This window comes from Colletotrichum lupini, chromosome 10 (assembly GCF_023278565.1).
Source record: "Colletotrichum lupini chromosome 10, complete sequence".
Taxonomy (NCBI): Eukaryota; Fungi; Ascomycota; class Sordariomycetes; order Glomerellales; family Glomerellaceae; genus Colletotrichum; species Colletotrichum lupini.
In genome coordinates this window covers 3,814,682-3,833,734 of record NC_064673.1, presented here as the reverse complement: position 1 = coordinate 3,833,734, position 19,053 = coordinate 3,814,682, and the positions used below count along the sequence as shown (strand labels likewise).

Below are 19,053 nucleotides of genomic sequence, written 5' to 3'. Positions count from 1 at the left end.
TTACGATCTCTTATAACTATATAAGAGCGCTCGTTAACGGAAATTAACTTATATAGCCTAGCCTATTATTAAGTAATTTTACGCTATACTCGTATATCCGAATTTAGTAATATATCTAGATTATCCCTTATATTAGGCCTATTATACGTAGTAATTACTTTATTAACTTATTTTTTTATACTTACCTCGCGTAGTACCCGTATTATTTTTTTAATTACTCGGGCTCGTTAGCTTATACTTAGTAATAATAGCGAGGCTAAGGTCGTTCTTAAATATATTTTAAATACTAATAGCGTTAGTATAAGTCCGTTAGGCCCTATAGTATTATTATAGTATTTAAGTATTATCTAGAGGCATTCGTTATTAGTAGAATCCGGATTTTCCTTTTTAATAATTCTAAACGCCCTTTTTAATTACTAGTGTGCCCTTTTTACTTTTCTAATACTATAATACGTTTTAATAAGTACGACTTTTAGTTATATACTATAGGCCGTCGCATTATCCTTAAATTTTATTAATTTAAAGCTAGTACTAGCGTCGGTTTTAATACTATCTAGCGGTCCTTAGTATATATTAATCTAGCTTTTTCGTAGGGCTACTTATATTATCTTTACTTATAAATCCCGGAGGAATTACCCTATTTAGAAGGATATAGCTACGTCGATTATATATAGTACTAACTAACTATTTAAATAAAAAATATTAATAACGATTTTTTAGTTAAAGTTAAGCTTATTATATAATTTAAACTTAAATCTGCGTAGGCTCTGCGCATTTATTTAGTATTAATAATATACTTTTATTAACTACTCTAGCGCCCCTATTTTAATATTATTATTACTTAATTACTTTAAGAGGTTATATAGCCTTATAACCGACAGGTACCCGAATCTCTAATATAGTTTTCTAAGCTTACTTTCCGTTAAGTAATTAATTAACTTCGTATTATTAATAAGCTTTATAAACGTATACCCCTATTATCATTCGACTATTTTAAAGTGCTTACCGCTAGAGATTCTATTCTTTATATTATCGAATATAATACCTAGTCGATCTATATCTTTTAAATATAAAAGAAATAGGGTATTAATAAGTAAAATATAGAAAGTTATTGTTCTAAAGTGCGTTTCTATTTTTACTATACCTAGGGCGATAATTTCTTTACCTAGGCTAAAACTAATCCTCGTAATACCCGCTATTAATATATTAAGTATTATTAGCGCGATTTTTTATAGCACTTAGAATTACCCTTTTTCTCTAATTAATTATTATAATACCCTAGTATTTAAGATAATCCTATAGAAATTATTTAGGCCGTACTTTTTACTCGTATAGAATGCTTATATAAGCTTAGTATTCGAGGGATCTAAGTAGTATAAAAAGGACCCCTCTAGCTGCCCCTAGATTTACTTAGTATTATATTCTTTTTTTTTAAATATTAAGAGAGATAGCGTCTTCTTTTTAATTATTAAGAGAATGGGCTTTAGCCTTATTAAATTCGCCCTTTTAGCCGCCTCCGTATCCGTTATTTAAAAGACCTTCCCTTACTATTTATAAATAAAAGCCTACTTATTAAGAGCTTTTACTACCCTCTATTTATTTAGCCTCGTATATCTTCTAGAAGCTAATAGGGCGAAAAAAGAGTAGTTAATATTATCGATTTCGTTATAATCTAATTTATTAATATAGGGGGTAAGATCTTCTTTATTTTTTAAATCTCTTATAAGGGGTATATACTTTAAGCCGCTACTTTAGCTACTATTACTAAGTTCTATACCCCTAGATCTACCCTTATATATAATAAGGAATTAGTTAAACTAACGAGGGCTAGTTTTACTATTTACTACCCTCGACTTTTTATATTATTCGTACGATTTAATATACTCTTTTTTAAAGTAGTTATTTAACTAATATCTATCCTTTTTATAAATATAGTATTGCTTTTTCTATTACCCTGCCCGTGAGTTAAATTTTTATTTATTTAACGAATCTAGGCCTTTTTATTAGTAATTGCCGTATCTAGCCTCTTTTCCTTTTTTATTATATATTTAATTAACTTAATATTATTAATAAGGGCCGTTATACGCTTAGAGGTAGGTTTAGTATAGTATTCTCGCCTTAATATTAAAGCTAAATCTTAGCCTTGAGTAGAGCGTCTCGTAGTCTTTAAGTACTTTGTATAGGGTTATTTTTACCTTTAGTATATACTAAATTATAATATAAAAATATCTAACTTTCCGCTCGTTTATCCCCTTATTTAGCTAGGTTTTCGCTAGCTTATTAATTTAATTAATAAGCTCTTTAAGGATCTTTATTTATAATTTACTCTTTATTATCCTAGTTATAAATACGAAAAAAATCGCTCATAGCTTAAATAAGAGCTCTAAGTTCTTATTATAAGTCTCGAAGCGGCTTCGAATTACGTTAATTATACTAAGAAAGTCGTTTTAATTAAAATTACGCACCGCTTCGTAATAGTAATTAGAGGCTTTATTTATAAGTATAATATTAATTATTAAATAGTATTAGTATTCCCTAATTCCGACTTTTTTATAATAATTATAAAATATTATTAGGGTTTTTTATAAGACCTTATACTTCCCCCTAGAGTATAATTTCTCTTTTAAAAAGATCTTTTTAAGGTCTATAAATTACCTCGTATTTATTACTAGATTTTTAATATTTATATATAATCCCTACGTCGCTACGTACTATTAATAACTTCGGGTCGTCTACCTCTTTTCTTATTAGCCGATCGGTACTAAATTTCGTATTAGTAACGGTAACGAGTTATAAATTAAAATAGGTAGAATTATTAATTATTGTACTTTTAGTACTATATTTTGCCCTAATATATCTTTTTATAATAATAGATTTCTATTAGTAATTATAGGGAGGAAATCTAGGTCGTTTACCCTTTTTTTAAATTTATTAAAGCGATTATACGCTTTATTAACCTATATATAGTTTTATAATACGAATTCCTCCTTTATAATTATTACTATTAGTATTTTATATAGCTCTTGCGATTATAATTACGCTAGTAATACCCCTTACTTATAGAGGAATTTATTAACTATTTTTACGATTCTTAGGCTTACGCTCGTAAATTATTTATTTAGTTAGTAACTAAGGTCGTTTACGATTTCGTAAAATAGGGGTTGCCCCTATAGCCCCTTTTTCTTATAAACCTTAGTTAAATAGATTAATATTACGTTAATTTACTTATTATTAAGCTAATCCGCAATTCTATATATCTACGTCCCCTAATAGTCCGGGTTAATATTTACTTACTTATAAGGGATTAGGATTCTATTTAGGATCGGGTTTCGTTCTCTTTTTTTTTACCCTAACTTACTAAGGGTCGTATTCTAGCTTATACTTATATTAGTAATTACTAGCGTATTTAATTTTAATAGGGATATATTTAATCTGCGCGCTAGTTATAGTAAATCAGTTATTAATTTCCGCTATCTTCTATACTTTTAACTTCTTAAGCCTCGTACTCTTTATAATTTCTAAATAGCTTCCTTTTTTAACCTATCTCTTCTAGGGTAGTATTCCGTAAGAATAGTTAAAAGTAAATACTAGGCGGCTCGTAGAGGAGCTATATAAGCTATTAAGAACTATATAGGCCGTTAAGTATAGTTAACGAAGTTAAGCCCTCTTTCTTATAAAATTATAAATTTTAAAAACTTATTAAAAATACTTACTTATCGCTCGTATATAGTAGGGTTAGATACCTTAGAAGTCTTATTTTTTACGGCCTCTTAATACCCTATTTTATATTTTTTAAGTAGTCTTTTTCGTAGCTTAATTATAATTAAGTAATTATTATTTACTAACGATCCCTTTTATTATTTAATTAATTTCTTAAAATTAATAATCTTATACTAAGAGCTAATATAAAAAAGAAGCCCTTTAGCGGCCCTTTGGAAGATTTTTTTCTTCTCCCTTTAGATCCTCGTCTTTTTAGCTTTTTTTTAGGCTAATAATAACTTTAATAAGAGGTCGTAGGACTACTTTAGGGTAGCTACTTTCTTTTTAAATTAATTTCTAAGATTTATAATACTCTTAACTTAATATTATTAGGACTTTTAAATCCCCTCCTCTTTTATTAAACCGTCCCTTATATTATATTTTTAAGTAATACCTAGGGAGTAGTTAAGGGAGCTATAAAGAGGTCGTTTAGATCGCGGGCTTAAGGTCGTATTTATAAAATCTTCGTAATAATAAACTTTTTTATATATTATAAATCTCTTAGCTTAATAACTCTTATAAAGTTACCTTCGCCGCTAAATAAGAATATTTACGTTTAAAAATCCCCTTTTTTAATTACGTAGTACTTTTTTATACTATATTATTAAGCTCGTTCGTTATACTAATTTATTAGGTAGGTAGTCGTTACGTAAGTATTTCTTTTTATTAATTTAACTAGTTAATTTCTAATTATAAGCCGGCTATAAAAAAGTCGTTTAATAAAAAAGCTACTTAGGGCGATAGTAAAAGGCTAGTTACTTAAATAGTTTTATTAATTAATATAGTTTAACATAATAAACATCGACTTCTCGTAAGTAGTAAAGGGCTATAATTACTTAATTCCGTATAATATTTAAAAATCGCCTCTTTTTTTATTTACTTCCGTAAGGTTAATTAATACGAATCTCTTATTTTATACAGTATTAAGAAGTCGTCTTTTTTATATAGCAAGATACCTTACCGATTTATAATAATAGAATTTAATTACTAATTAGTATTAGTATCCTTATTATAAAGTAGTTAGTTTAAACCGTAGTTAATAAAGAGATTAATTAAATTATATAAATATCTGCGTAGTAAGTATAAAAAGGAGGTTCTAATTATAAGTTAGGCTAGCTACGATAATCGTAAATAGGGCCCCTAATTAGCCCCTGCGCAGTCGGCTATATGCCGCGGTCGAATTAGACTTCTAATCCGACAGTAGTTCAAATAGTATCTGAGGTTTATATAAAGAATGAGCCTTGCCGTTTAGATCTGTCTGTAGATGTAGGAAGCCACCTCAATTACGGGTGTCTTCCGGTAGTAGAATACACCACTGTCTCATGGCAACAGAGCCTGCGTATAAGCAAATGATCGGTGTCACATACCATATGTTCAAATGCTATTCATTCTCCATTAAAAAAGAAGCATTTCGCGATATTAATCAACACAATAGGCTACAAGTAAGGGATTCTAATATCTTTATCGACCAAGGGTATTATGGGACGCTGATCATCTACTAAGGTAATGTGTGATCTATACGAAATCTCACTGGTCAAAAACAATCAAGTGAGCCTGAAAGCCAAGATTTCTACCCGCCAAACTAGTGCCGTGCGCCTGTTTGTTCGACCAGACTCGACTTGAGCGTGGAACGGGGGAGGATAAGTTGTTCCCCACGTCTCCAGAACCAAAACCCCAACTTATTAGCATTTCCACCGAAGCTCCACCGATCTACACCGAGCGCGGTGTACCCCGCACGGAAACTAATCCCGATTACTCAAGCGAGCCGAGGCAAATGGATGTAACAGATCATGTTTACCCCGGATATCCCCCAACCTCGCTAGCCTCTCGCATTCTCCATGGACTCTTTTTATACATCTCATCAGATTCAACAAAACCCTCAAAGACTCAATTCATACAAGTTGGCACCTAATCACACCAATCGTGCGTGACACACATCGACTACAACTCGACAACTTCAAAACCTCTCTTCTCAACCTTGAACCCCGGTGAAACGTTCTCCTCCCCCCTTAAGCATCGACTCCGCCTCCGCCTCAACCACCTTCATCCACGAGCTTTACGGAGTCCCTTGTACGGGTAACATCACACAATTTCCACCTCTGCAATGTCACACACGCCCAACTTCGCCAGCCCTCCTCCCGACGTCGGCCCGGACGCCGCCGTCTCCTTCCCCCGCAAGCATATCATGCTAATCACCCTCAACCGGCCCCGCCACCTGAACTCAATCTACTCGGAACTTCACTACTCCCTCGCCCGGCTTTACGAGTGGTATGACACGGAGCCAACCCTCCGCTGTGCCGTCCTAACGGGCACCGGCCGCGCCTTCTGCGCTGGCGCGGACCTGAAAGAGTGGAACGTCCGTAACACCACGGGCAAATCCAACAACCCGTCTTCCGTCAGCGCAGACCCGGCCCCACAAGCTCCGGTGGTGACAGCCGACCACCCGGACGCCAAGCCAGGTGAAAAGTGGCCATCCACCGCCGGCTTTGGCGGACTGTCGAATCGCGGTGGGAAGAAGCCTGTTATTGCTGCTGTCAATGGTCTGTGTCTCGGTGGCGGGATGGAGATGATTATCAATGCGGACTTGGTGTACGCGTCCACGAAGGCTAAGTTTGGACTTCCCGAGGTGACCATCGGTGTCATCGCCATCGCTGGCGCTCTCCCTCGTCTGATAAAGTCCGTGGGTCGCCAGCGTGCCACGGAGATGGCCCTGATTGGGAGAACGGACTACACTGCCGAGGAAATGGTATCCTGGGGACTTGTGAACAAGGTTGTACAGCCCGACGACTTGATGGAGACTGCGCTGGGTGCCGCGGAGGCCATTGCGAGAAACTCGCCGGACTCAATCATCGTCTCGAGAGAGGGCCTAAAGACTGGGTGGGAGCCGATGGGTCCGATAGAGGCGACGGGTTTCATTGACCAGACGATTTATCGCAAGATGGAGGCGGGAGAAAACATGACTGAAGGCGTCAAGAGTTTCGTCGAGAAGAGGAAGCCGGTGTACAAGGATAGTAAGCTTTAAGGACAGCTGCGTAGCTTAGTCAATCTGAGGGAATTGTATTATTTCACTCTTGCTGTCTGCACACGGAAACATCATCTCCTTTACTGCTAGGCGGTGCGCAGACCGCGGGATATCATGAATCTCCTCCTAAAACAAATTGCAAACCCCTTTTCAGCCCGGCGGGTATGGGCCCAACCACTTATTACACTTTCCCCCTTCCCTACGGCGGTCTTAACCTAGTGAGTGAACTCCTCCTTGTTCTCCACACGGAGAACATCTCCAGAGCCGGACTCGGAATCTTTCTCATTGAGAGCGTGTGACGCTTCGCCAGGCGTGCCCATGCTCGACTTCCAGTACAATTGCACCTTGCCGCCCGTGAAAAGTCTGTCGATCTGCTCCAAGCTGAGGTTCTGCGTCTCGGGGTAGAAGAAGTAGATGAGAGGGATGAAGAAGGCGTTGAAGATGCAGAAGTAGACATAGGTTCTCCACCCAATGCTCTTGATACTGACGGGCGTGATCTCGACGACGAGGAAGGTAAAGATCCAGTTCGAAGCGGTCGCGAGGGCGGCAGCACGGGTACGGATGGCCAAGGGCGCATATTCGGCAGGCAACAGCCACGGGATGGCGAGCAGGCCGACGGCGAAGAAGAAGTTGAAGAGGAAGAGCATGACGATGGCGACGATTCCGGCGGGGACGCTGCCGTTGGAGACGGTGCCTGCGAGGATTGCCATGCATGCACATTGGCCGGCGGCGGCGAACAGCATGAGCTTTCTGCGGCCGAGGCGGTCGATGATCCAGATAGGGATGAGGGAAGAGAAGAAGTAGGCGACACCGTTGAAACCTGCGAGCAGGAGGGAGAGGTTGTGTGACATGCCGACAGACTCCTGGAAGATGACCGGGGCGTACTGGGACAAGTGAGCATCACGGCTCAGGTGAAGCTGGGTATTTAATCTGCCCAACTTGAGGGTAAATGCAGGAGAAAGCTTACATATGTGATCAAGTTGATACCACTCAGTTGTTGCATGAACTGGCCACCGATACCCAACAAGGTCCGGTAGAGGAACTTTTGGTCGCCGTTCTTGAACATCATCTTGAAGCTACCAGTATTGGCAGCCTCTCGCTCCTCTCTGATGGCAGCTTGAATCTCGGCCAGGTTTCGCTCCAGCTTGGGCTCGTTCTCGGTAATGGACGTGGCGTCCTTCTCCACCGCCCAGAGGATGTGCTTGGCCTCATCGTGGCGGTCGTGGGCAATGAGCCATCTGGGCGACTCAGGCAACACCAGGATTCCGAGGAAGGGAACTAGGGCGAACAAGATCTGTAGGGCGAGAGGGAAGCGGAACTGAGCGTCGTTGGAGACGTAGCTCATGCCGTAGTCCACCCAGTATGCGGACATGACGCCAAAGATGTTGATGGCTAGTTCAATAGCAAGACCTTTGCCGCGATTATCCGCCTTCATGAGTTCCGAGTGCCACACAGCTGCCGGGAATTAGCGTCACCTGTAACTGTGATGAGGAAGTCATGAAAAAGTGACTCACGAATAGTACTAGTATTCATGCCATTACCAAGTCCAGCAACGATGCGTCCCACAATCATCTGCGGGATCCCAAAAGCAGAAGCCTGCAGCGCGGCACCGATACTCAGCACGACGCATCCCAGCATGATGCACTTGCGGCGTCCAAGTCTTTCACCGACAAGGAGGCAGAAGATGGCACCAAAGAAACATCCAATCTCGTAAATGGCCACGACGGTGCCCTGCAGCGAGGAGCTGCCGCCGCCGCCGTTGGTGGTGTCGATTTCGGGGAACGTCCGGGTGAAGGCGTAGCCGGTGAGCAGGCCGGACATGACGCCCTGGTCATAGCCGAAGAGGAGGAAGCCGGAGCCGGCCGTGGCCGTGATGGCCCAGTTGAGACGCCTTCCGACGAGGATGGTCATGGTGAACGGGGTGTATGATTGGAGAGACGATGAGGGAAATGCGGCTGAAAGGATGGAAATAACCTCACGCGATTGGGACTGGATCGCGAGATGAGATTGAGAAGGGAAAAAAAGAGACGAGATGACTCGAGGCCAGGGAGGTGGACAAAGAACGGACCCCTCTTGTTTCCACGATGGATGGGGAATGTGGTTCTATATGTACCGATCCAAGCATGCCACGCAAAGCAAAGGAAAAAAGTCTTTGGTGTTGAAGGAGAAAAAGGGTACACTGCAGCCGCTAGCTCCAATCTCTTCTTGGCCAGTCTGTTCTTCTCCCGTTGTTTGAAGCAACGTCATTTGATTGCTGCAAAACCTTGTAGAGACTCAAGTGTGTCAAGTCGGCTGCATCTTTTCCCACCTTGAAGATGGGAGAGGTGAGTCCCCCTCTCCCCCCACAAAGAGTACCGCAATGCGGGGACCCCAGCGCGGAGGTTGATTAAGCCAAAGCAAAGACAACATGCTGACGGGGTGAAGAGGACCAGGAGGGTTGTACTTGGGATACAGTCCCTGGCCTGGTTACGGTTTCTGCGGGCAGTTGGACGCGCATAGTTGGGTGAGAATGGCTGTCCAAATGACTCGCGACGGGGTAGACTTTGAACAGAGTACCGTTGTCCTATTTGCTCCAAGCTCGCGAGTTTCCGGGATGCGGGCGCGAAAGAATTTTCCCCCTCTCAGCCTCCCAATTCTAACGGTATTAGAGACTAGGAAGTATATGGCTACGAACAACGTTGTATGCATTTTCTATATGCAGGCGGAACCGTCCTTCTCGCCCAACCTCCGGATAGGCTTGTTTGCTTTACGCAATTACTTGGGACTCTGGGAGAAAAAGCCAAGGTTCCGTCTGCGAATCCGGGGGGCTATTGCTGGAGGGGTTAGAGTCTTAAGAGACTAAACGGACAGGGACAAGGGTGAAAATCGCCGAGCTTGGGCCATGGCGTAAAGATGCGTGGAGCTGCCTTCTGCAGGAAGATAAGGAAGTTGAAAGCGCTTTTTCTTTCTTTTCTTTTTTTTTTTCCTTTTTCACTGTGACCGGTGGGATTTCACCCGTTCATCCTCTTCCTGTGCCTCTTCGGTGCTCCGGCTCTCTCCGAGGCTTAAAGCCAACAACGGCCGACCAAATATGGCTGTATAAGACTCCCTTCGCGTGTCTTTTCAGGCCGGCGTCGACGCCCTCCCATAATTATTATTTAATTCCAGGAAAGGCCACTCGTAGCGCTTTGTTCGGGAAGAAAGCAAGCAAGTTGCCGCTGAGCCGCTGGACAAGACCTGCGGCTCGACCTGCCACACACTCCATGGCTCCAAACCCTTGACGGACTTTTCTCCGATCTTGTCGCCAATGCGAATCTGTCCAAACAGAACCGAGTATTCCTCTTCCTCGTCTAAGCAAGATCCCTGTGGCTTGGTGGCTGGACAGGTCGACTTGCCGCGGGATGATGAACGCCGCAGTGGCAGCACCAACTAAATAGGTGCTATAGCAATCAACGTGGTGGTCTATCAACTGCCGGGACGCGTGAAACCACATCTGATCAGCCACATCTCAAGGTACCTCATCTCGAATGCGCCTCGGGTTGCCGTCCCGATCGCATCCCCTGTCGAGGGAAGTACATCTCAGCCATCTCATGGGTAGCGTAACTGTGAGGACCGGGACCGAGCCAAAACAACCGCGCTTATTTCATCCCTCGAACCATCCCTAGCAGGAGACGGGGAAATGAGGTCATCCTCGTACTTTTTGTCTCACCCCGGCTGGTCCCTGGTCACTCCTCCGCAAACCCGCATGAACGCTGCACCATGGGGAGGCTTCCGCCTGCCGCCAGTAAGCCGCTACGGAGTACTTGGTCTCCGTACTCCGTAGTATTAGCAGTATTACTCGCGGGCAGCTTCCTGGGGATGGAAGAGGGTGGGAGGGGGGAAGGGGAAAGTGTGGAGATGATGACCCACGCCTTTGACCTTGGAAAAACCGTCTTGTCCCGACATCTGTACCCGCCAATCTCGTCCCGTGGGGCAGCTTTCCTCGGACCAGATTGGATCCCAACGTCAGATTGTTAACCCGCGGGGGTGGTGGGAGGGGAGGAGGGGCGCGGCGTTTGTTTTTTGATGCTAGCCTCGGATTCCAGCAGTTCGGAGACCGCGTGCCTGTCAACCACTGTAACGGGTCCTTGACTGAGTCGCGTGGTTTTTCTTTGAAGTCATGAGGTATCAGTAGTAACGGTAATGCCACGCGCGGGAGGTATTCTTCATAGACTTGATGCTGATCCGATACTAGAGCCGACGCAGAATATTGACGCGTTACGTGGAGGTCTCGTTGCGCCAATGCCTTCCCGAGCGGCTAGAGCTGCTCACACGAGATTTAGTGTCAGAGCACTTCATTCCATCTTTAAATCATCAAAGTAGAAGAAAGAGAAAGAGAGAAACATAACGTAACGTAAGAAAAGTCTTTGTCTCGTTCGTCACCGGGATACTAACCGTCTCCCAAGTCACCCCAAAACTCCTTCAGGTCATCTGCCCTCCACTTGGTGCCCCATCCGCTCTCTGTCTCGATCTTTTCTAGTAACTCTAGTATCGCGCGATGCTCCGCGGGATGGCTCATGCAACGTCCCGCAATCCATAGGGGCTGGACGCTGTTGGTCCACGCCCCGTGGTGATGATTAGTCATTGAAATTCCGCAAATCTGCCTGGCGTGCCAGAGCGCTGAGCGAGGCCTCGGTGATAGTCGTAGAGAGGCTGGCCTGTTCTGCAGCATCAAGAGTGACGCTGTGTGGTATAATTGATTCCCTGAGATGGCGGCAGGGTTGCTGTACAAAATCTTCGGGAAGGGTTCCGCGTCCGACGAGGGTATCGACATGATGTGCTGCATCTCGGATGGCCGGCGGCTGTGCCAGTCTTCGACATATCTCCAAAGCTTCATCCATCGTACTCGATATCTCATGTCATTTCTCGGCCCGTCAAAGAATAGTCCACCTGGATTGGCCTTGGCTAGTGGAGCAAGCAAGTCGAGAACCTGGGCACACAGATAGACTGCGTAATTGGCCCACATATCGTGGCCGGGGTTGGTGAGGAACAAACCAGCGTCTGTTTCGAGATCGACAGGTGATGCCCAATGGCTGACGGGTATCAAGGTCTTGACCGACGAGATGAGGCCACCGCAGACGTCCATTCTGACAAAACACCAAAATAACGCCTGCTCGACGCCACCCACAAAACCGTTCATCCCGACGGCCTCCATCAGACTGGCGCAGCCGTCGAGATGTCTGCGCCAGGCTTTGGGGGAACAGCTGGCCATTTCTAGAACGCAGAGCACAACGCATGAGGCTATAACGGCTGTTGTCCGCGTCGGCAGTTGGGGTAAGAGTAGGTGTATCGCTTCTTGATAAAGAGCCAGGCTCTGGTCTGTAGGCCGACTCCTGTCCTTGAGCTCCATTTGTCGGGCTGAAAGAGCCAGCATAGAATACCGCAAATGATCGTGTGACCGGGCCATTGTTGGGAGAGAATGCTGAAAGTGACGCTGATTGTCGAATTTGTCTAGCCAGGGAGAGATTTCGTCCACCCAGTTCTTCCATAGCGCGCACTCCTCCTCCAGTGGAAGACGAGGGGGCTCGTGATCAGAAGATATCTCGCCAACCGTCTCGACCGCCTCATTCGACGAAGAAGGCCCGGAGCTGGCGTCAATGGATCTTCGTCTGGAGTTCTGGCCAGAGGCCGGTGAGGCTGGTCTCGTAGGACCATTGGAGCGAACCTCTTGGATGAGATGGTTTCGCAACGTAGAATGGAGCTCATGGTATGCCGAGCCTGGCAAAAAGATACCATCTTCGTAGGAGCCTTCGGGCGTGAACATCTGGTCCATAAAGTCGAACGGCGCATCCATCATAGGATCGATGGCTAAGGTTGTGACTGGAAGACCGGTGACAGTGGAAACGGGAAGCTCGTGCGCTCCTTGGCCTGCGCCTCCCTGGCTTAGGTAGATGAGATTTGCAACAGCGCTGTCGGTGATGACTTGTGATGCTGAGGAGGGTGAAGCCTGGAAGTCCATGCGGTCGCCTGTAGGATGGTGTCCTTTGTCACTCGCCGCATCCTCCCGCCGTGTCGAGGGTGTCAGAAGGGAGCCATAGCCCGGGATGGAGACGTGGTCCGTCGGTGCAGAGCTAGGGCCAGATGAAGATAATGTCCTCTTTGCTGTGCTCGATCCCGCAACAGATGCAGTGTTGCCGCCGGCCGTGGAGGTGGTGTAGGATACGGGACTGTCAAAGTTCTTTGCGTCATCGTCTTCGTGCTGCGGGCCGTGTATTCCGCTCTCGATGGGTGGTGATATGTCCGGTTCAAGCTCTCGATCTGAATCATAGTCGTGGAAGCCGGGCGGTAGGTGATAGTCGCGGATGACCTCGCTGGTGACGTCGAGTATCTCAAAGTGACGACGAGGTGGCGGCCGCCGAGCCTTCTTCATCGACGGGTGATCCTGCAATATCGTCTGGGCGTTCTCGGCCCGGAATGTTACCTTGATACCCCATTCGCAAATCTCCTTCCGCCTTGAGCACCCACCGCAGGCCGGACGGCCCTCGTCGCACTTGCGCTTCTTGCGGCGACAGTTGAGACAGCCCGTCCGGGTCCGGGTCCTCTTCTTCTTTGCCGGCGGAGGTCCATCGGCCGCTGCCGTGGCCGGGTTGGTCGGGGGACGTGGGCCCCTGTCATCGTCGACGACGGGAGACGGCTGGCGTTGCGTCTCGTCGTCGGCGGCCATGATGGAGTCGAGCTCATCGGCACGAGCTGTGGGCGTGGTCTAGACCGTCTGGACTCGGGCATCCGAATTCGCAATCCGTAAGCGCAGCGGCAACTCTCCGGTGTGGTGGAACTTGACACAAATCCGCTGCAGAACGGGTGGTGCCGGGGGTATGTCCCCCTCCACAATTGGAAAGAGATAAGAAAAGGGAAACTGGTTGAAAGGGTGAAAAAGGTTATGTGAGATGTTCGTGGAGCAAAAAGCGCTTCGACATGCGTTTCCACGGAGGAGCGGGCGCGGCTGTGAGTAGGTCGAAATGGAATGTGTATAAGGCAAGGAGAGGTAAAATAATATGGGCCACGTCGGTGAACCCTCGAGCCCCAATGGTCAGGAGCCCGGACTTGGAACAGCCGTTGAACGTAGTGAAGGGTAGTAGGAGAGAAAAGGGTATCTGGGGGGATTGCGTTAGCTCCCCGGCCCTCAAGACGTGTGATATCAAACAAAGTTTACTGTTCACATCTGCCGAGAGCCAGACATCCGCTGTACCCCGGCGCTTGGCAACATGCAGTCAATGAACTTCAGATCGACTTGTTGATGCCCAATGGCAGCAGCCTCTTCACAGCAGTGTGATCACAACTGACTCCCTGCTCTGCCGTTGATTATGATGAAGACTTGTGAGGGCGGCTGCGTATTCGGCCGTGGCTTAGGGAGCTATGGCACCCAGACAATGACAATGCCACGGGGAGGCAGACAGACGAAAAAAACAGACACACACACATGAGGGAGAGATTCTGCGGGGAGAAAGTCTGGGGGAAGCTGTAAGCGGTGTCGGACGGACTCTGCTAAACTGGCGTCTCCTGTCTATCCGTAGCCGTCTGCCGTAGAGCTAAGAAGATTGGCCCGGGGATGGCAAGGGGGATCCTTGTTGACTCTGACTTGGGACAAACTCTGCACAGTCTCGCAGCCCCAAAAGCCCCCAACAGCCCTCGTCACGGGTGGCACTCCTCTTCTTGGGAGCTCCCCGTTACGCCCGTCAACCCCGCCATCCTTTCTTAGACCCTCCGTCTAGCTAGCCGTGGGAGCGAAGGATGAGTTCGTCTTTGAGGCTTTGTGTTGTGGTAATTGTTGGAGTAGCACTCCACAAACCCCCCACACCCTGTCAGCAAAAGGAACCGACAGCAACCCTCAAGCTTTTCTCACCCTCGTTCCAGATCCTGCCTGCGGACCTGCGTAAGATCTTGTTAAGCGACGTCTCCGGTCTCGGTGTTCTCGGGCTCCAAAACAATTGTCTTTTACGGTTTTCGGTAAGGTGTGTGAGATTGACATGAAGACCAGATGAGAGTGAGTTGAGGCGCATGTCTGTAGACTCATACGTTAGGGCTCGGCTCTTATTCAAATCTCACCTGAGAAAGAAGCAATAAGATATACAACCCCAAAGTGCGATCTTCACCACGTCAACCGGTCGAAATGAGCCCAATCAAACCTCACCCACAGCGAGCCATCTATGCGACAGCAGTTCACTCCAATGACTCGGGATGCAACCAGCTGACGGCCTGCTGCAGCCTCCACGTCGTTCATACTTCCAAAAACGAACAAATTCGTGACTCTTTCGCACTCAATTATTATCGAGAATCAAGGGTAATCCGTGTTCTATGCAATTCCGTTGCCTGCCGAATTCTCCCCCATTGCCCTGAACGCCGCTAGTGACCCCATTTCCGTTACCGAACCCGCCCTATCCAAAACTTTTCCGTCAAAAGAATAACAGTAGAACCACCTCATCTAAAAAGGGGCTTTCATAGACGATTCTTGGATGATGACGTCTTAGTGGTGGTGAACAGGGTTAAGGTCGCGGAACTCGCCCCTGAGGCTGTCGACCCCGTTTGCTCTAACCTCCTCGACAAGCTTGGCGACCTCGGGCGCGATGACAGCCTCGTCAAAGCCAAAGTACTTGTACGCGTCGGGGCCGGGAAGCGAGTGTCCGAAAGTGCTCATCGAGTAGCCGGCGTCGGCGTAGCGCTCCCACCCATTGACGGCGTAGGCCTCGATAACGACGCGCAGCGCCTTGGAGCGGTACTGCAACACCTCGCGCTTATACTCGATCGGCTGCTGGTCAAAGACGCGCTGGCACGGGAAGCTGACGATGCGGGCCTTGATGCCGTGCTTCTCTGCGAGTAGCTTGGCCGTCTTGACGGCAAAGGCCATTTCCGCGCCGACGCCGATAAGCGTGACGTCGGCGTCCTGGGCCTCCTGGAAGACGTAGGCGCCCTTTTGCACGCCGTCGCGCGAGGAGAATTGAGGGTATTGCTCGAGGTTCTGGCGGGAGAGGGAGATGATTGTGGGGGCATCCTTGGCCTCCATGGCCAGGATAAAGGCGCCAGCCGTCTCTTCGCTGTCACAGGGTCGGATGTAGAGGAGATTCGGCATCGCGCGGTAGAGGGCCGGCAGGGCGATGGGCTGGTGGGTGGGGCCGTCTTCGCCGGTTCCGATCGAGTCGTGCGTCGCGATGTGAATCTGTTGGAGGCGCTGAAGGGCGCCCATACGCACACCAGGGGCGGCGTACTAATGAGACAGGTCAGAACCCATTCGGAAGTTATGGTGGATAGATTATAAGAGGAACGCTAGAGAGAGATAGAGAGGGAGCTTACGATGTAGAACATGAAGAAACTAGAGGTGACAGGGAGGATGGTGCCCTTGTTGAAGGCAGCCAGACCGTTGGAGATGGAAGCCATAGCATGCTCACGGATGCCGTAGTGGATGTAGCGGCCAGAGTAGTCGCCATTAATGCCGCATGAAGTTCGCAAGTCAGGCTAAGGATTGTCAGTATCATCCGTGAGAGTAGCGCCATCATCATCTACTTACGTTCTGAAAGTCAACCTTGCCCTTCCAAATCATGTTCACCGAGGGAGACAAGTCCGCAGTACCGACCATCAGGTTGTTCACCCCAGCGGCGATGGGGTTGCAGACCAAACCTGCGGACTTTCTTGAAGGAGTAGGAGTCGTAGGGAAGTCCTCCTTGGCGGGGATAAACTTGCGCCAGTCGTCGACCCATTCTCCAGAAACACGCTTCTTGAACTCAGCAGCGAGCTCCGGGTGCTCACGAGAGTATCCCTCAACTAGCTGGTTCCACTCGGCCTCGATCTTCTCACCGCGGGACACGGCCTGACGGAAGTAGTCATAGACCTGGTCCGACACAACAAAGTGCTTCTCAGGGTCCATGCCAAAGGTCTTCTTAATGTTAGCGACGTCGGCAGCACCAAACGCGGCACCGTGAGCCTTGGCGTCACCAGCAACGGCGCTGCCAACTCCAATGACGGTGTGAATGTTGATGAAGGTAGGCTTGTCCTTGCTGTTGCGAGCCTGGTCCATGGCGCGGACGATGGCCTCGAGGTCCCAGTTGCCGTCCTCGATTTCAATGACGTTCCAGCCACAGGCGCGCATCTTTGTGTTGACGTCCTCGGTGTTGCAGAGGTCGACGCTTCCGTCGCAGGTGATTTGGTTATTGTCGTACATGACGACGAGGTTGTTCAGCTTCCAGTGGCCGGCGAGCTGGATCGCCTCCATGGCAACGCCCTCCTGCAGACAGGCGTCTCCGATCATGCACCATGTCATGTTGTTGACGACGGGGAAGTTGGGACGGTTGTAGGTAGCGGCGAGGTGCTTGGTAGCAACAGCCAGACCAACAGCATTGGCGATACCCTGGCCCAGCGGGCCGGTCGTCACCTCGATACCCTCATGCTCGATCTCGGGATGGCCGGGGCAGATTGAGTCGGTGCGGGCGGAGTGGTATGACTTGAGCTGTTCCATAGTCATGTTCTTGTAGCCGGTCAAGTGCAGAAAGCTGTACTGGAACAGACAGGTGTGGCCATTTGACAAGACAAAACGGTCCCGGTTGAAGTAGTTTGGGTTCTTGGGCGAGTACTTCATGGCGTACTTCCAGAGAGATGTGCCGATGGCTGCCATGCCCATGGCACCGCCCGGGTGGCCACCCTTGAACTGCTCACACAAATCGGCAATAAGACAGCGGAATGTGCGGAGAACGAAATCGACCTCCTTCTTCTCGGACTCGGTGAGCTGGAACTGGCTGTTGGTGCCGTTGAGAGATTTGGCGGCCACGATGCCCTGAGCCACGGGCTCTGAGGGAACTGCACTGGGAGCCATTTTGATGTGTCGACGGGTTATTAAGGGATGAGGGTATCTCGGTTTTGTGGTTATGAGGGGTAGCAGTAGCAGTTGGCCGTCGGGTTTCTTGGTCGACTGTGCTCGGTATAGTGAACGGAAAGTAAGGGCAATACGTGACGCAATCGTAAGGAAGATGCAAAGAAGCACTTGGTATCAATGAGGTTCTCTTGCTTGGGAGTGAGAGAACAATTCTGGAAAAAGATGATGAGATAGCAAAGACAAAGATGGAGGGCATTTCATTGCGGCCATTCCAACAGATATAATCGTGGGCAACGGTGCAACTTGAGACCCCTCTGCGTGGTTGAGATGACCGCTTTAGGATGAAGAGTGAGATGGCCCGCAATGCGAAGCAGTGCAGTATGAGGAAAGTAGCGCTTAGGTTTTCCCTTTTGGGGTGAGATTGGACTCGGCAGAAGAACAGCTCCAGTGTCACTTGACGAAGCTGAAATTTAGTCTGAGGAAGCGTGGCTAGACTTCTAGAGACTGTGTGTATTGCGTGCCCGTTTTGGTCTCAGGGTTAGCAGAAGCGCAACGAAATACTCGGACGATGGAAAGCTTCCCAACAAAGTTGAGATTGAAACAGAAAATGAGTAATTCTGCACGACACTGATATGTTCGGCTTGCTGCGAGTAACCTTAGACAAGATGAGGTGGGCAAAATGAATGACCGCAAAAAAAAAAAAAGAAAAAAAAAAAGAAAAGGGAAGAATGCCGAGCTCTCGGCGACTGAGTAGCTCTGGGGGATTTGATGATTGGACGAAGCGGTTAAAGTGCGGGTCTTTACTTTGTCCTTGCTCTGGCCCGTGCTTGACGATTTTGGAGATTCGAAGCGCCGCTGCAGTACGTACTGGACACGTGCCATAGGTACTAAGGTACCTCAAGGTGCAGAGTACGAGGGCCACTTACATAATCAGCCCTGACCACTCACCGTCTCGTCCTTCTTCCCCGCCAAAATACCCGCGGTTTTCCCCGTCCATCCTCCAGAGTTTCCGGAGTTCAAGTCGTGCAGTTCTTCCTGGTTGACGATCCACGACAGTCTCAGAGACTCTGCTGGTTTGGACGACCCAGTCTGACTTGATAAACATTTTCAAGATCCTCACCGCAAACAGTTCTCTGTTCTCACAACCTAAGCTGTGAGCTTCCACAATGCCCTCTCTGCCGGCTCCCATTGCCGTCCCTTGAGATAGTTGTCCCATCGCTTCGGCCTTCTCTCAACTCTGAACCGTTCCATCTGCGGCCCAAACCGCCTCCTTATCGAAACATTGGGCTCCGATGGGCCCCGTGCATCTTGCAAATCTCCTTGGAACTATTCTTGACTCTGAGGCTTCACATACAACCATGGCCGCCGAAACCTTATCCACGAACCCATCACGATTCACCTCTGCCGCAGGCCCTTCAGTCCAGTCGAGACCCTGAAATCCTGAGCAAATTCC

General features: G+C 47.5%; 6 protein-coding genes across 6 annotated transcripts; 2 read left to right on the top strand and 4 right to left on the bottom strand.

The window, feature by feature from the left end:
- Positions 1-5,863: 5,863 nt before the first annotated feature.
- CLUP02_18277 (enoyl-CoA hydratase/isomerase) lies at positions 5,864-6,781 on the top strand (the record flags this gene model as incomplete). The annotated part of the gene is made up of 1 exon (XM_049297179.1): positions 5,864-6,781. The coding sequence occupies one exon, from the start codon at positions 5,864-5,866 to the stop codon at positions 6,779-6,781; it is 918 nt and encodes a 305-aa protein (XP_049138403.1).
- Positions 6,782-6,996: 215 nt separating this feature from the next.
- Positions 6,997-8,692, bottom strand: CLUP02_18276 (uncharacterized protein; the record flags this gene model as incomplete). The annotated part of the gene is made up of 3 exons (XM_049297178.1): positions 6,997-7,665; positions 7,749-8,236; positions 8,296-8,692. 3 exons carry the CDS (start codon positions 8,690-8,692, stop codon positions 6,997-6,999), a joined length of 1,554 nt encoding a protein of 517 aa, XP_049138402.1.
- A 2,497-nt stretch (positions 8,693-11,189) lies between these two features.
- Positions 11,190-13,463, bottom strand: CLUP02_18275 (uncharacterized protein; the record flags this gene model as incomplete). Its single annotated transcript, XM_049297177.1, has 1 exon — positions 11,190-13,463. One exon carries the CDS (start codon positions 13,461-13,463, stop codon positions 11,190-11,192), a length of 2,274 nt encoding a protein of 757 aa, XP_049138401.1.
- A 1,067-nt stretch (positions 13,464-14,530) lies between these two features.
- On the top strand, positions 14,531-14,770 carry CLUP02_18274 (uncharacterized protein; the record flags this gene model as incomplete). The annotated part of the gene is made up of 1 exon (XM_049297176.1): positions 14,531-14,770. One exon carries the CDS (start codon positions 14,531-14,533, stop codon positions 14,768-14,770), a length of 240 nt encoding a protein of 79 aa, XP_049138400.1.
- Positions 14,771-15,263: 493 nt separating this feature from the next.
- On the bottom strand, positions 15,264-17,600 carry CLUP02_18273 (transketolase; the record flags this gene model as incomplete). The annotated part of the gene is made up of 3 exons (XM_049297175.1): positions 15,264-16,001; positions 16,088-16,249; positions 16,302-17,600. 3 exons carry the CDS (start codon positions 17,598-17,600, stop codon positions 15,264-15,266), a joined length of 2,199 nt encoding a protein of 732 aa, XP_049138399.1.
- Positions 17,601-17,650: 50 nt separating this feature from the next.
- CLUP02_18272 (uncharacterized protein) lies at positions 17,651-18,816 on the bottom strand (the record flags this gene model as incomplete). Its single annotated transcript, XM_049297174.1, has 5 exons — positions 17,651-17,687; positions 17,735-18,097; positions 18,168-18,255; positions 18,348-18,467; positions 18,549-18,816. 5 exons carry the CDS (start codon positions 18,814-18,816, stop codon positions 17,651-17,653), a joined length of 876 nt encoding a protein of 291 aa, XP_049138398.1.
- Between the last annotated feature and the right edge of the window lie 237 nt (positions 18,817-19,053).